Source organism: Aulonocara stuartgranti, assembly GCF_965226115.1.
Source record: "Aulonocara stuartgranti genome assembly, chromosome: 13".
Lineage (NCBI taxonomy): Eukaryota > Metazoa > Chordata > Actinopteri > Cichliformes > Cichlidae > Aulonocara > Aulonocara stuartgranti.
In genome coordinates this window covers 16,406,920-16,423,717 of record NC_138949.1, presented here as the reverse complement: position 1 = coordinate 16,423,717, position 16,798 = coordinate 16,406,920, and the positions used below count along the sequence as shown (strand labels likewise).

Here is a 16,798-nt window from a genome sequence, read left to right as displayed (position 1 = left end):
CTTGCATAATATGAAGTATGCATGTAGAAAACATATTTTTACATCAGGCTGCAGAAGTTTATGTAACAGCAGGGGAAAACCTTTTTTTTGGGGGGGGGGGGGGGTTCTATTTGCTTTAAGGCATTCAACAAACAAACTTTGAAGTAAGTAAGTTGGGAACATATCTGGTAATTAAAAAGAGTGACCTCCTTCGCTGCAGCCATCTGTTTAGCCTTCACATGTAAAATTATTCAGATAGTCAGATACACAAAATAAATTACTGCTGTTCAAAAATTTCACATGTTTTTGGCTCCACTAATAAATGTCACACCCTGTGAATGTTGATGATTATGTAACTTCTCTTGCTTTGGATTCCATCCATCCTTTTCCACTTATCCAATTCAGGATTGCAGAGGGGCTGAAGCCTGTCCCAGCTGTGACAGAGCAAGAGGCAGGGTACACCCTGGACAGGACGCCAGCCACTGCAGGGCTGGAGAATGACAACTAAATTACCTAATTTTGAAGATACAGACAAATACTTGGAGGCTGGATGCATCAGGGATTGAACCACTGACTTTCCAGTTAATAGACCTCAAGAGCGAGGCACCCAGAACAGAAATCTTAAAACGTACATCATTTGTAATTTTAGTAGCTTCCTCAAAGAGTTTCAAACACAGCACAAGTCAGAAAAAAGGTGCATAAGAAAATTTAAATGTTGAGAGCCAGGAGATGATTAATCGCTGCTAATATTACAACCTCTCTGCATGATGCTCATTATTCTCTTTACTGATTTGCCGGTGTCCTTTCACAATTCCCGCTTCTTTGCCTGTCTGCTTTCTTTCTTAATCCTAATTGTGTCAACTTGTCAAATCTCAATTGACGTCACTGTATATGTATATTTCATATCTGAGTTATATGCATCAAACCAGCTTCATGTGGAATTGCTTCACAGCGCTCCCTAGGAAATTTTATCCTGCTTTGATTTAACTGGGGCAGATTTTAAATGCCAAATGCAAAAATACAACCAAATTCTGTACGACATTATGTCTGTTTGGTTTTCTGTAAACCCACCACATCAAAGCAAATCTAATATTACAATCGCAGCCACAGCCTTAGATCACCATCATCATAATGTCAGAATGAAAGTACAAAAGATGTGAGTGTTGCATTTGCCAAGAAGAACTGTTTAAAGAGTGAGTATTTGACTGACAGAAGAAAACCAAATACGACGGCCAAAAGTCAGTTGTTCAATTTGAGAGGCAAAAAGATTTCAGATTAGCTCCTTGACAGATACTTATGTGCTTATACTGTATTTAAAAAACAAAAAACAGACTGAGGAAACTGAACAAAAAAAAGAAAGAATACTGCAAAACAACAAGCATTGTCAAACATTTCTAAAAAAGAAAGATGAGTGTAGTTATGTTTCAGTGACAATTCATAGTGTGCCTAAAACAATGTGTTTTAAACAAACAATAGCACTTACCCCAAAGAGCAAGGGCTATACTAAAACTTTAATGCTTCACGATGTTGTTATCACAACATGCTGATGTCGGCCTGTTGTTATTACAATATGATGACATCAACCTGTCATGGTGTCATTGTGATGTTGTAATGATGTTGTTGAAAAAAATAAAAATTGTGTCAACAACTGAATAAGTGTTAACATCCCTACTAAATCTCATTGTCTGGTTAAAAGCAAGCAGTTTAACTCCAATCCTATCCTCACTCACAAGTATTGACGTGCTTAAAGGTAAAAGTGTCCTGTCAGACTATTTTTATTTGATATCATTAAAGGTGACGCTATAGAGCTGTGTTGTTGGTGAGTGTATAAATATACGTGTACACAATGTACATCAAGAGATGCAGCAGTGCAATGCAGTTACAAAGACTGGTAGCTGGTAATTATACATGTAACATACAACAAACAAAAAGTACAGCTTTTATAAGGGAACACATTTAACGTTGACATTAGACCTTAATGCACAAAGTGCATTAGTTAAACATTAAGTAAACACAATGCAGTTCAGGACAGGTCTCCTTCAAATTGGTATAAAAACAGAGATGAAGACAGTCAGGTGCTGTGAGTTTAAACACAGATGTATCAAATGTGTTTGCTTTAACCGCCCTGGCAGAGGAGATGTGACTCCCTATGTCAAAACACAACAGAAGATTTGAAACAGATCACTGTGCTGTGTTTGATCAAGATGATTCCATCTGACACCTGTGTGTGTCAGTGTTTTGTTTTTGCGTGACTGTTATGTATTTCCTGCTTTACTTTGAAAGTCTGTGTTATCTTAGTGTGTTCAGTTTACATTTTCCCTGTCTCGTCAGTTCTAATTTGCCCCAGCTGTGTTTCCCTCCTGTGGTCCATTCCCTGATTGCTCCTTCTATGTATTTAAGCCCTGTGTGTCAGTTGGTCATGGTCGCGATCTCCCCCGTGTTGTAAATAGTTTGGTGTTTTTGTTGTAAATAAATAGTCTGTTGTAAATACTTTCGTCATGGGATATTTTCGTTTTGGGATTTTGGTGGAGGGCCTTCGTGGTTTTATTTTCCTTATTTTTATTTTCCTGCGTTGCACCCCGGTTGCCTAGGCCGGGGTGTAACAAATGGGGGCTCGTCCAATCGCTGGGGGGTCCGAGGGAGGGACTGCTTCGGCCGTCTGTCTTCGCTGGAGGGTCCGAGGGCCGCTTCGGCCGTCCGCCGTTGCTGGAGGGTCCGAGGGAGGTCCACTTCAGCCTCCGTCTGTCTTCGCTGGAGGGCCCGGGGACCGCTCCAGCCTTCATCCGCCTTCGCTGGAGGGTCCGTGGGACCACTCCAGCCTTCGTCGTCTGCTGGAGGGTCAGGGGGACCGCTCCAGCCTCCCTCGGTTTCATCTGCCTCCGCTGGAGGGTCCGTGGGACCGCTTCAGTCTTCGTTTGCCTTCGCTGGGGGGTCCGAGGGACCGCCCCAGCCTTCGTCGTCTGCTGGAGGGTCCGTGGGACCGCTCCAGCCTTCATCAGCCTTCGTCCGTCTTCGCTGGAGGGTCCGTTGGAGGGACCGCTTCAGCCTTCGTCTGCCTTTGCTGGAGGGTCCGAGGCACCGCTTCAGTCTTCGTTTGTCTTCGCTGGAGGGTCCGAGGCACCGCTCCAGCCTTCGTCGTCTGCTGGAGGGTCAGTGGGACCGCTCCAGCCTTCATCAGCCTTCGTCCGTCTTCGCTGGAGGGTCCGTTGGAGGGACCGCTTCAGCCTTCGTCCGCCTTCGCTGGAGGGTCCGAGGCACCGCTCCGGCCTTCGTCTGCCTTTACTGGAGGGTCCGAGGCACCGCTTCAGTCTTCGTTTGTCTTCGCTGGAGGGTCCGAGGCACCGCTCCGGCCTTCGTCTGCCTTTGCTGGAGGGTCCGAGGCACCGCTTCAGTCTTCGTTTGTCTTCGCTGGAGGGTCCGAGGCACCGCTCCAGCCTTCGTCTGCCTTCGCTGGAGGGTCCGTGGGACCGCTCCAGACTTCATCCGTCTTCGCTGGAGGGTCCGTGGGACCGCTCCAGCCTCCACCAGCCTTCATCCGGTTTTGATCAAACATTTCACTTGGGGTTACATGTTTGATTTTTGGGTAGGGGGAAATGTTACGTTTCGGTGTGTCAGTGTTTTGTTTTTGCGTGACTGTTATGTATTTCCTGCTTTACTTTGAAAGTCTGTGTTATCTTAGTGTGTTCAGTTTACATTTTCCCTGTCTCGTCAGTTCTAATTTGCCCCAGCTGTGTTTCCCTCCTGTGGTCCATTCCCTGATTGCTCCTTCTATGTATTTAAGCCCTGTGTGTCAGTTGGTCATGGTCGCGATCTCCCCCGTGTTGTAAATAGTTTGGTGTTTTTGTTGTAAATAAATAGTCTGTTGTAAATACTTTCGTCATGGGATATTTTCGTTTTGGGATTTTGGTGGAGGGCCTTCGTGGTTTTATTTTCCTTATTTTTATTTTCCTGCGTTGCACCCCGGTTGCCTAGGCCGGGGTGTAACACACCAGTTTCTTAATCTACCTTTTATGATGCCCTTGGTTGGTCTGTGCGGGTTCCTCTGAGAAATACTAAACAGCAACATCTTGCGGAACATTAACCCTGTGGAGGTCCAGGAACCCTTGTTACCCTTACTCTGATCTGAACATAAAGTCTGGAAAAGGTTAAGTAATTCTGATTTGGCGTTACCAACCGCCACGAGTTGGCAGCACCTCATAAATGTTTAAACCTTCTAAACTGTTTGGGTCAAATTTGACTAACCTGATCTTTTCAGATTAGATTTTAGATCCACCAGTGCAGTGTGGGTGAAGTAAAGGAAAATTGTGGTTTTAGTAGTGACAGAGTTTGAGGGAGACCTTCAGAACGTCATAAGAATTGTCTGTGCTCCCAACACATTCCTTAGGTTGCCACACAGACAGGAACCTGCTGGGTCTTTGAAGGCTCACAAAACAGTGAAATAGTAAAAGCCAAAAACTCTGAGTGATGATAGATACAGTAGTGCACTTCATGAAATGAATTATACAGATGTCTGAGAGTACCTTCCCACAGATGTGAGATCTGAAATCGAGCAGCACAGTGATGGAGAGGTCAGCAGTGTCAAGTCACAGCAAGACAGTTCCCAGCAATGGTCTTTATGTGCAACATTTGCCTGTGCCTGCTTGGGTTTCTGTCTTCCTCCCACAGTATAAAGGCATGCATGTTAGATAAATTGGTGATTCTAAGTTAGCCCTCTTGGACTCTATAGAATAAAGTGTTGCATGCGCTTGTTACATGGCGAGTATATTACATTTGCTCCTGCATGCACCCACGATGTAACTAAATAATCTAAAAATAAATTAATTAGAATCCAGCCATTGAGCTAACTGTGTCGGGCTAAGAAAGAGCAAGCACACCAATGCAGAGTCAAAGGCAGGCTTGAAACTTAAAACAATCATTTATTGAAGGTCTATATCAATCTGTGAAAGTGAGAACACAGATATAAAGGAAAATTAATACCGGGAACAAAGATTGGGCGAACAGTATGACACGACTAGGCTAAGACAGCATAATGGGTGGGAAAGACAGTGGGAGCAAATCAGAAATAAGTAGACTAGGGAAGTAAATTTAACACAATGCACACGAGACAAGAGAGACTAGCACAAAGTATAAGTAATACTGAAGCTTCAACTAAGACACGCCACATTTACATGGGCAGAAAATAAACACGGATACAGAACAGAGAGAACAGATAGACATTATGACAAGACTGAGGTAACAATAGGATCACTAACGACGCCAACTAAATATTACAAGGCCAAGAAGAAGAACCAGAGTATAAACAAAGACTACAGACTACGAACTTGATTTGAACCTATAAGTAGACATAAACCAAAGGTAAACAAACACAGAGACAAAGGCTGACTGCACAGAGATGAGACACAGGAGAGGATGAAGAACCAAGGTATATAAAAAAATAAACCCACAACAAACAAAACTTAGAAGCAATAAGAAAATAACATTAAACTCAAAAGACTAAACACCACCAAAACTAGAATATCAATTGTTTTCACAAACTCAAAAATAAATCCAAACCACCAAAACTCAAAAACACATGGTCAGAGAACCTAAAATCCTCACAAACTGACTTCAAGCTAAATGCAAAGTAGCTGAGATTGAAAGAAAAGAGTGCGTGGGAGGTGGGGAACTATAAAGACTCCTGAGTTGCCGTTTCAGAGAGTCTAGGGAAACACATGTGCGGATCCCACACAAAGTCTACTACTACCACTTTAAATGCACTAGTTTGCCATGAATTAATAGGGATATTATAGATGTTAGTTACGGAGGTGTTTCTGGTATATACTATAGCAGTGAAGGCAGCTGTAACTTAAGGTAAGACAGACTGTAAGGCCAAACTATGTTAAACTGCACTGTCCCTTTTAAATAAATAAATTCAAATGCAAAAACAAATGTGGTAAAAGCTAAAAAAACCCCAAAAAACCACACTTTCTCTGACCTCTGAAACATTATTAATATCAGATAGGCTGTTTATACATTTTAAATCGATCTGTATTTCAAATTTTCATGAAACTTGAAATATTTAAAATATCAAAAGTTTAAAAATGCCCCAAATCACATCATTTAAATTCCTGTAGCACAGGGTTAATTGCTATGTTATGTTAAAGCAGTGATGCTTACGCTTGTTAAGGAATATATAAATACGTGTGAATGTTGTCGATAAAAAGGAAAACTTACACATATTTTCGGATATGAAGCAGAATTTTTGAATGCATGGTTGGTAGTCCTGGCATTTTTCTGTTGTTCATCATGTTTGACAGTGTAATGATCCTGCATGAAAAATGATGAAAAAATGATGTTTTTCCTGTAATGAGACAACATAAAATTCAACACTCGGTATTGAACAATTAGACTGACTTTCAGTGAATTTTACATCTCTGACACCAAACAGTCTCTTTCCTGAAAATTCAGACACAAAACTTACAAAGCTACAAATCTTTTTAGATTGCGTTTATTGAGGATAATGATGTTGGTTTTTCAGTATGCATATAATATGTGCCCATATAGAAAAGAAATGTTTTAATAAACTTAAAGATTAATCAAGCAAACAATATCTCTGATAAGCATGGAAACAATTACTTTATATGTCATATAAAACAAACATTGATTTTTACAGGTACTCTGAAAAAATTTTTTTTTGATAGATATTTCTCCATAGGTATGGATTTATGTGATCACACATCATAATACGTCAGCTACCCAGGAGTGAACTTTATAGAAAGTGTTGCTATTTTTTTTTTTTTTTTTTAAAGAAAGGGTAAGAAAATAGACATTGATTTAATGTCTGTCCTTTTAGCAGAAAAAAGAACTAGTCAGACTGCACTGGAGAGAAGAAGCAGTGGGTGGTAGCTAGTCAATAGGGAAGAGGTAAATCTTTCAACAGCTCCAAATTTGTCTCATTTAGATTCTTGTTTTTGTAAACCAGAGATACAGCACTGAGTAAAGGCAGTTCTTTTGATCAAAATCACCTTTAACACAAAAACTGCTTTGAAATTGCTGTCCTATTATTCAAGGGTTTTTTTTTTTTTTTTTGCATATTTCCAAAAACACAAGTTACAACATGTATTTATGAAAACTTCCAACTGAGAATCACCTTTGATGGTATAGATACTGGCTGACTATTTCCCCCTGCATCCAGCCTCTATGCACAGCGTGACTGAGGCTCTGCACCAAATACAGAGCAAAAAATAACTTTTTATTGATTTTTTCATGCAGCTTCTCAGTCAATCAGAGGATTTCCAAATGTTGGAGATTCTCTTGAAGATGGCAATCAATAGATTTTTAAATAGTTCTGTCACCACAAAAATGTTAGCAGAAGCACAAGTGATGTGCATATACAGTAGACCTTCAAAGGTCTTTATGTAATTTGCTGGGATTCATTTATGCACAGGTCTCTTAAGGTCCCGCCACTGCATTTCATTCGGGTAGAAGTATTGCAACACCTTGATGCATGACCTACCATCCTTGTCAGTTGATACGATCTTCAATCTTCTTCTTGTACCTTCATGAACTTGAAAACCGAACATGATGACAGTGGCCTGCAGGAGTCCGAGATGTAGCTCTTGGGTTTTTTGCAGTTTCTCTGAGCGTTGAACCTTGGGAGGGATTTGCTGAGATATCCGCTCCTGAGAAGATTGTGGCATTGAGTTAGCACATATCTTAAAGCTGCAGACACGGAAACGGTCAAACCTCTGTTTTTATATAAATTGTTTGAATTTGCATAAAATATTTGTATATGATATTGATATTATCACTCACATGCCCTGAGCAATGTTCCTGTTTATCAAGATTAGTCCACTTGTCTAGGAGCAAATAGGGAACGTACAAAGATACATATATCATTATAGCATGACATCAGACTTCATTATAGTAGATATGATACTAGGTTTCTTTGAGTGATGTTGACTTGTTTTAAAGTAGGGATCAGTTCATTCTCCATTTGAAACAAGCTGTTCTTGTTATTCTTTAAAGCCAGTCTCTCTAAAATTTGCAAACGAAAGGTTTATGGAGCAATATGGGTGGGGCTTACATATCCATCGCCTGAGCTGTGACAAGTCTGAAACAGACAGTTTAGAACAGTAGGACGTTTTTGCCTAAATCCACCGACCTCATGTTTTGAAACTGTGCACACGGCATGACACCGGTAATTATAAATAGCAGAATATGAAGGGACAATAGGTGCACTCTCATCCCTCAATAGTGTACAATCTTCTTTTTGAGAGACATATTTGTTGACAAAACAGGAAATTGTAATAATACATCAGCTCAAACACCAATAATACAATGTTCAAACATTTCCAAATGTGTCATATTTTGGCATGTAAATTAGCTCAGGTGATTCAATATAAATTATTTATTTTTGTAGAACTACAGACAATATACCGGAGCATCTGACCAGGAATCAACATTCAGTACAGGGAGATCTCTGTCAGTTAGAATGAATCACACAATGAATATTAATGCAGGAACAAAACCCAAGTGAAGTATCAAGCAGCTTCACAGTGGGATGAAATTGGGCTCAAGGGGGGAAAGTCTAAATTGAAACTGACAACTAAAAAGTGCAGAAAATTGCAAAGCCTGTAATTGCTTATGTCGGCCATTCAGGACATTAAAATGAAAAACATTGTATTCTCATCTATTTCAGGTGGAAAACAAACATCCCGACGAGGTGGGGAAAGATTCACACGCAGGTACAAAGGGCAAAATGTTGAGAGAGGAGAGGAAGGCTGAAAGAAGAAGTCCATTCTCACTATGTGATCTGCACATTAAAGAGCCCGACGAGCAGCTCAGTCGCCACGGGAAAGGTGCTTCAGCAAGTTTCAGCTCCACCGAGAGGCATATGGAAGGTTTTGAAGGTCATATTTAAAACAGTGAATAACTCTTATTGAATTTCTGATAAGCCTCACTCGGCATATAAAAAACATCACATCTAAAGGATGAAAAATTGTATTTCATCTTTATCTATACAGGTAAATCTCATTGAGACACAAGGTCTCATTTTCAGGAGCAATCTTTATTTTACCTTTCAAGAATGATAAAAAAAATTACATCTCCATATGATTGTTTACAGTAAATAACGCTGGTTTAGTATTCCTTACAGAGACCTTAAATCTGTGTGCAATTGACCCTTTGCTGCTCGTTCTTTCCACAGCACGTGTGCAGCTGATAATTAAGTGCTTGCAGATTAACCACCAAACAAAACGCCTTTAATTTCAGACATAGTGGAGAAAAATTGTGACCTGATTACTCATGTAATTAAGCTACATGCTCCTAGCTCTAACCAAAGTATTTTAACCAAATTTTAATAGAAAGCTAAACTTAAATATAAAAAAAAAATAAATCATGCAAATAATGCAGACACTTTGTTGTTGTATTGCACCACTGAGCTACAGTATAACCAATCTTGTAAGTATGATAGGGAAGGGTGGTGTGTCATGGTTGACTCGGTAAATAACATGCAAACATCCTATTGCTCATATTTTATTCAGCATGTTGATAGGAGTGCAGTGCTATGTCATAACGTACTGACTACAGGAGACATCCTTAAATCTAGTTAAAAGCTCACAGAGCTGCTAAGATTTACCCTAAAGTTGGATCTTGTAGCATCCTGGATTACAGTTGTGAAATATGTGACAGTTGCAGGTTTTTTTGTTACTTACATCATCCGTTAAACTCTTTAACTGTAGAGAATGAAGTTTATCGAAACGTCACCTGAATCCGTCAAATAATCAAGAGCTTGACTGATCAGCAGTGCCTAGATTAGCGAATAGTCAATTGCTGTTTTGCAGCTGTTCAATTTACCAACGGCCTGCATTAAATTAATGCAAATTATGTAACTCACCGGAAGAAAATATTTTATAATTTCTAATTCGTTTATGAAAAATTGTTACATTTAATAAAGAAGCTCTCTATTTTGATGTGTGTTTAATTTCTCTATGCTTTGGTCATGTGAGACTTTCTATGAAAATGACTAATGGCTAATGATGTGAAACTCTGGTTAACAACAACACCACAACCACCACCATCATCAATAACAAGGACATGGGCTAGGAGCTTTAAGAGAGAAAGAAGGAAGAGTTTCATTTCCAAAGTGTAAGTCTTTTTATGGATCCAAGCAAACATATAAACACACAATCAAATGTTATCTACTCTATATAAACATCTTGAACCTTGAATAGCTCAGGGCTGTTTTCGGCATGTCATTCATCGCTCCATCTCTCATCTGCTGCCAATTTAGAATCACCAGTTAACATAACATGCCTTTGGATGGAAAATGAGCTGTCATCATGTGACTCTGACTGGACCGAAAGAGCAGACTCGAGCGACAGTACTTATGGAGACATTTATAGAATGATTGAGGATGAAGGTGAGAAAGAAACTTCAGTTCAGGCAAGTTCACATGGGTGTTAGGGAAGAGGATAGGTTATTGTCTATTCCAGAAGGTGAGATAAGCGTAATTGGAACTGGAGTTGAGTGATCTGACGTTTTTGCACTGTGGAGGCTGAGTGGGGAAGGAGCACTGGGTTGGCAGACATAGTTCTAAGATTTTCAGGTGGATAGAAGCAGGCAGTTTGGGGGCTGAGAGACTTCTTACTGAGATTTTGAGGCCAGAGAGGATCGCAGAAGCAAGAGAGCTGTGTGGTCAGCTGAGCTTGCCCAGGATTCTCTGGCAAGAGTCTGCGAGGTGAGTAGAGGCAACAAGTTAGCTTAATAGTTTTTCCAAAAGCAATTTCAAACAAAACAAACCTAAAAGTTACTATAATGATATGAGCAGTCTAAAGAGTCTTAAAGCCACACAACCTTGATATACCTGCTGCTTAATTGCTTCATTGTGGAAAGTTATAAGGAGGACGGCTCAGCAGGAAAGGCTCCATCGATAGATTGAACACAGACCAACGACTCCAATTAACAAAAGAGAGGAAGAAAAAGAACAGAAAGAAAACAAACTCCACCCCAGTCCTAAAACCATAACAGGAGCACCCAGTTAAATAAATGCCATTTTGTTATTTTACATTTCTGTTTGCAGTGCACAATAATGTGTCTGTCTGCCACACTTAAAACATGAACAACAGGGTTTTCGTTATTAGCTTAGTTTGACAAAAACACATTTTATTTTGAAATTAGCATTTGCAGACTAAGACCAGATGGATGCTGGATAGATCAGAGAGACTGTGTGACTGTAGTGTAAAGATCATGTTTGTCAGGATCCTGGGTCTCCTGACCCAGCGTTTTTAGTTCTTTGTGATTCTTGTATTTTGTACTCGTGTGATTTATTCTATGGTTTCTAGTTTTGATCCCTTGCCCTTCGTGTTTCTCTGTGCCCCCTATGTTCTGTGTACATCTGTGTCTTTGCATGTTTGAGTTTCTTGTTTTCTGTCACTCTGTATTGTGAATTCTCATGGTTGGTCTTTTGTTACTCCCTTGTGTTCCATGCTTAGTATTTCTCTCTGTGTATTTTGGTTCTTAGAGTCTTCAGCTTTATGGTTTATGTCTCTGTGTTTCTTAGTTGCTGTCTCCACCGTGTCAAGTTCGCGTCTCTGTGTTATACTTCCTGTTTTACTTTGAAGGTCCGTGTCTTATGTGAATGTGTCCTGCTTTGCTTCCTTGTCTCGTCAGTTCTGATTTCTCCCAGCTGTGCCCTCCTTCTGTGTCCCATTCCCCTCGTTACTTCCCAGTGTATTTAAACACTGTGTTTCTATGAGTCAGTGTTGTGTTGTCCCTCTTGCTGTGTGGATCTCCCTGTATGGTTAGTTTGTTATTTTTCCAGTTTAGGTTAGTTTGCTTTGTATACTCGTTTTTCCTGTGCCAGCAATTAAAGCTGTGGTTTTGAGTTCATCCCTTGTGTCGGAGTCCTGCCTTTTGAGTCCTCATCTCCTGCCTGCCACACAGCGATTCGTGACAATGTTAGGTTAAATATAGTGATCCAATTCAGGATCATTGTGGGGCTGGAGCCTATCTCAGCTGTCATAGGGCAAAAGCTGGGGTACACCCTGGACAGCTAGTGAGTCTGTCACAGGGCAGACATAGAGAGTCAGACAATCTGTCATGCTCACAAGTTATAACTAATTAATAATTAATTACTAATTACCAGTGTTGGGACTAACGCGTTATTAAGTAACGCGTTACAGTAACTACGTTATTATTGTGGTAACGAGCACGGTAACTAGTTATTATGCCAAAATCAGGAACGCGTTAGTCGTTACTGGGATTTAGATAGGCTCGTTACTTCGTGTGGTGGCTATCGCGGAGCCTCCACAGATTCAGTAACATTAGCAAGTGGTGGAGGCCAGCAGGTGGATGAAGGAAAGGGGACGCAGAAGGAAAAGAGACCCGAGGCGGCCGCCGGTCCAAGTGTGAACTGAACTTCAGGTAAGAAGTTATGACCTGCAGTCTCTCTGGGTCAGATATAAACCGAGTTTAGGTGGAGTTTATTTTCGTTATTCTGACTTTTTCCATACTGTGTGCTAGCATGACGGAGTTTCTATACAGCTGGGTGGTGCTATGTTACTGATGTTGAACTTTATTTTGTTCATAAGTTATTAGAGTTGCCAACCGTCCTGTCTGGTATTCAGAGAAAATATTACGCGTTTCTTATTATTGAGGTGAAAAGGAACAGTTTGTCCCGTAATTCAGCTACAATGAAAAAGACACAAAGCTGGAGTTATTCTGTCTTTGCTGCACAGCTGCCTCTTCTTCTTTCATTCTCTCCCTCCCTCTCCTGTTTCTACTTCAATCATGAAAACTGATCAATGATCAGCTGATCGGCTCTCTTGTTTGTTTATCGCTCACTTTGCGCCGAAAGAGGAAACCAGGGGATGTCGCGCTAAACAACAGCAGCACGTTTAAGCTTGATCAGCTGTTGTTAGAATTTATTTAATATTAATTTCTAGTATCAGCTGATGTTTTCTGGAGCCACAGCTGCAAAAAAGCTGCTGGTCATGATATGGTTTGGTTATCTGGTGAGAGGGAAACATGAAGATGAAACCAGGAGATGTCCTTACTGGATCGTCAGAGCTGTGATGAAGAAACAGGTTTACCTTTTAGGTGACATGAATGAGTTGAAGGGAAGTTATGAACTGTTTCTGAGAGACAAATAACACCAGGATCCTTTTTTAGGTAGCTGACAGCTGGTAACTGTGCAGGGGCGGGTCTAGCAAAGTGTTGCCAGGGGGGCATGTAGGGCATTAACAGGGAGAGGGGGGCACAAAGAAATACTTTTCTTTCTTATTCTCATTTAAAATGTCTAGCTTTTTAAAAAATAATTATCTGAATCTTACAACAAACGATTGATAGATTGATGCATATATACCATCAAAACAGTGTACATCACTGTCACAACAGCGTTTATTTTCATTCAAAGGCTTTATGATTTTTCCTATAATGGTGGACCAGTCTCTAGTCAAAATACCCGGGCCAATTTTCTGTCCCAGTCCAGCCCTGTATGCAGCTCATCTGCAGTCTGGTGTTACCTACATCTTCCTATTCAGAAGGCAGAATTTCAGAGTTCTGAGTACAATCGAAAGCACCACGACTGCAGTTTTTGTGTTGGATGTAAAAGGCGCACATGACGCTGTGACGTAGGCTAGAATCATGGCAGCAGTCAATGACGGTCCAGGCGTGGGATTTCTCTCGTGGAAATATGCACATTATCTTTTCCTTGCTATTGGTAGGTGGCACAGTGCACTTGTGGCAAGTAAGCAAGCTAGAAGACTGGCAAAGTTATGGAAGCAACACATTAACAAGAGAATTCTGAGTAAAACCAAAGTTACTTTCCCTAGTAACTAGTTACTTTGAAAGTAACGAGTAACTTGAACTAACTGAGTTACTTTTGAGAGAAGTAACTAGTAATGTAACTAAGTTACTATTTTAAAGTAACTTACCCAACACTGCTAATTACCCTAACTTGCATGTCTTTGAAAAAAGCAGAAGAAAAAGCTCCAGATAGTCCAGAGAGAACCCATGCATGCACAGAAAAAACCTGGAAGCTCCACAAAGAAAGGTCCTAGTCTTAAATCAAACCCAGGACCTTGCTGTCGTCCCAGACCTTGTTGTGGGGCAATAGTCAACAGTGCTAACCACTGCACAAGTATGCTACCTAGTTTAATACAAGAGTAGGTTCAAAAAATAAAAAGGCATTTAAGCTCAGACGATAAAACCTGAACAAATATATGCAAGAGAAGGTCCGTGTGGAGTAGATATCTCAGGGCACTTAAAATGCACATTTTAAGGTCAAGAGGATAAGGAAAAGTCAAGAGTCTGCCAAATGCCCAGAACAAACACTTGACTTCCCCTTTAACATACATGTGAAATCAAATTATTATGAGGAAAGACTGCAGAGATTGAATTTAGTGTGAGACAGGGGAAGAATCGTGGCCAAAGAAGATGAAAAACTCAGGGTGAAGCTTGAGGCCAGGGGGTGGCGGTGAAAGGTCTTCAAAGTCAGTATAAGAGGTTTAAGAAATGTGAAGGGCTGCTGAAAGCAAAAGAAGAGAAATATGAGTTCGCAGTAGGGACTTGAGGCCACTCGAAGGGCATGGAGGAGATGCGGAGTAAGGCAGGAGGTTGCTGAATATCAGAAACAACAAAATTAAAGTGTGTGTGCGTCAGTGCAGGAAAAGCAGAAAAGGAATATAAAGATTTTGAGAAATTTGGTTAAATATGAGTAACCAAGAGCCAGGTTTGATTAGATTTATTGTCATTGAAAAGTAGATTAGTCAAACAATAAAATAATGTTTGGCATTCAATTTGACATGCAAACATGCAGTGTAGCTTCGTGTTTGCAACTGGTCAAGACGCTTAGGATGACGTCTCTGTAGGAGTTCGTGACATTTCAGGTAGAAAGCTCATTTTTCTATAAAGTCTGCAGAAAGTACAACCATTTCTGATTGTGTTGGTGCGCCAACTGAGGACGCCCAAGACAATCAGCTTAAGGACACACTCCACCTCACTGCCTCTGAAAATGGTTAAATTGAGTGTGTGAGCTGCCCCAGTGTTAGTCTACAGTAAGCTCCTTGGTCTTCTTGGTGCTAAGGGTCATTCATATCTCCACACCAAGCAGCCAGCTGTTCCACCTCCTTCCTGTAAGACTCCTTGTTGTTCCTGCTGATAAAACCTGGCACCATGTGGTCATCTGCGAACTGGTGTTTGATTCATGCTCATAAACCATTCAGAAATTTTCAGTTTTTGTCCTTTGCAATGTTTTTTTTACTAGAAAAAATAGACTTTTTACAGTGCTGGGGTCCGTTCTTCGTACCTCGCTTACTACATCCAAGATCAAATGACACATCCAAGATCAAATCATCGCGCTAACTTTGAGCTCGCTATTCCGGTTCTCCGAACACCCCTGTTGTTGACGATTAGTATAGCTGGATGAAGTAATGTGAGATCACTGGGTGGCTTAACAGGGGCTACGCATCGATAGTAGAAACATTGATCGGCAACCCTTTGATTGGTCGGCGAAAATGTCGAAGGAGCGCGCTCGGTATTTTTCGGCAGCAGAGCAAGAACTCTTGAGTGAGGGATTTCAGGAGTTTCAGAGTTTAATTAAAACGCAAGGGAACACTGCAAAAGCAAGGAGAGAGGGCTGGCAGAAAGTTGCTGACAAATTAAACTCGTAAGTAATTTAATAATAATAATAATAATAATAGATTGGATTTATATAGCACTTTTCAAGGCACCCAAAGCGCTTTACAATGCCACTATTCATTCACTCTCACATTCACACACTGGTGGAGGCAGCTACGGTTGTAGCCACAGCTGCCCTGGGGCAGACTGACAGAAGCCAGGCTGCCATATCGCGCCATCGGCCCCTCTGGCCAACACCAGTAGGCGGTAGGGTAAATATATTATATTATATTACATTATATCCTCTTTCAGATTAGAGCCACGGCAGGACCCACTAGAACATGGGAACAAGTAAAAGTGAAATAGAATATTCTACAGAATGGTAATATTTATCACTTATATTGCTTTTTGTCTCTTGGAAAGAGACCCTGGAATACTCTGTTTGTTTATAACAGCAACCAAGAAAAGGGCAGAGCAAAAAAAGACATGTGGTGGTCCTGCACCCCCTCGTCAACAAGTTGGTTAAGTAAATAATACCCTCACGGGAAAATCGATATCTCTCTATGAGCACACTGTCGCGCTGGGCTAAAGGATCCTGTCTATCCCGCAATATACGCTGAATTCTGAGGACTCTCCTTATCAATCTTGCACCTTCTGCAATGGGTGGCTCGCGTATACGGACAGGACATGGCTGCGACAGGCTTCCTAAATCCACCTTCGCTTTTATAGCCGTGGTCTCTCATCTTGATTACATGAAGTAATTTACTATTACTACTCTGAAATATGAATTACATCTGAAATAATCACATACATGTAATAGGATGTTAATAGTACATTTCCCTTTTTTAGGAAATGACCTGTATGTATCTGTGTGACATCAATAAAAGGATCAAGTGCTGCATTATCTTCAGCTACATTGATGTTATTTATTTATGGTGAAACAGTGGTGGAATATCGCTGTTGCTTTCGTATAAATGAAGCGGACATACCTGCGTGGCCGCGATCTAATCCTGTTTACATAAAGTAAACCTGCTCCCGAGCAGGTTTACGCTTACGGCTCTGTTGCTATGACAGCAAGTCCCGGATGAGCTTCGGGGAACCGAACGATCCAAGATCACGCGAAATCGTCAACAATCAAATCCAGCTAACTCACTTAGCGAGGTACGAAGAACGGGCCCCTGGACTTTTTTTTTTTCTTCATATTTTATCTAAGGCAACA

At 40.8% G+C, this 16,798-nt stretch overlaps 1 protein-coding gene across 2 annotated transcripts in view; it reads left to right on the top strand.

Moving 5' to 3' along the window:
• Window positions 1–11,812, top strand: part of mlip (muscular LMNA-interacting protein) — a 46,108-nt gene extending 34,296 nt beyond the window's left edge. For both annotated transcript variants that reach the window (XM_082557802.1, XM_082557801.1), the window contains one exon: window positions 8,660–11,812. In XM_082557802.1, coding sequence (XP_082413928.1) covers window positions 8,660–8,881 — 222 coding nt within the window. In that variant the 3' untranslated portion in view covers window positions 8,882–11,812. The remainder of the gene's footprint in view (window positions 1–8,659) is intronic.
• The last annotated feature ends 4,986 nt before the right edge of the window (window positions 11,813–16,798 follow it).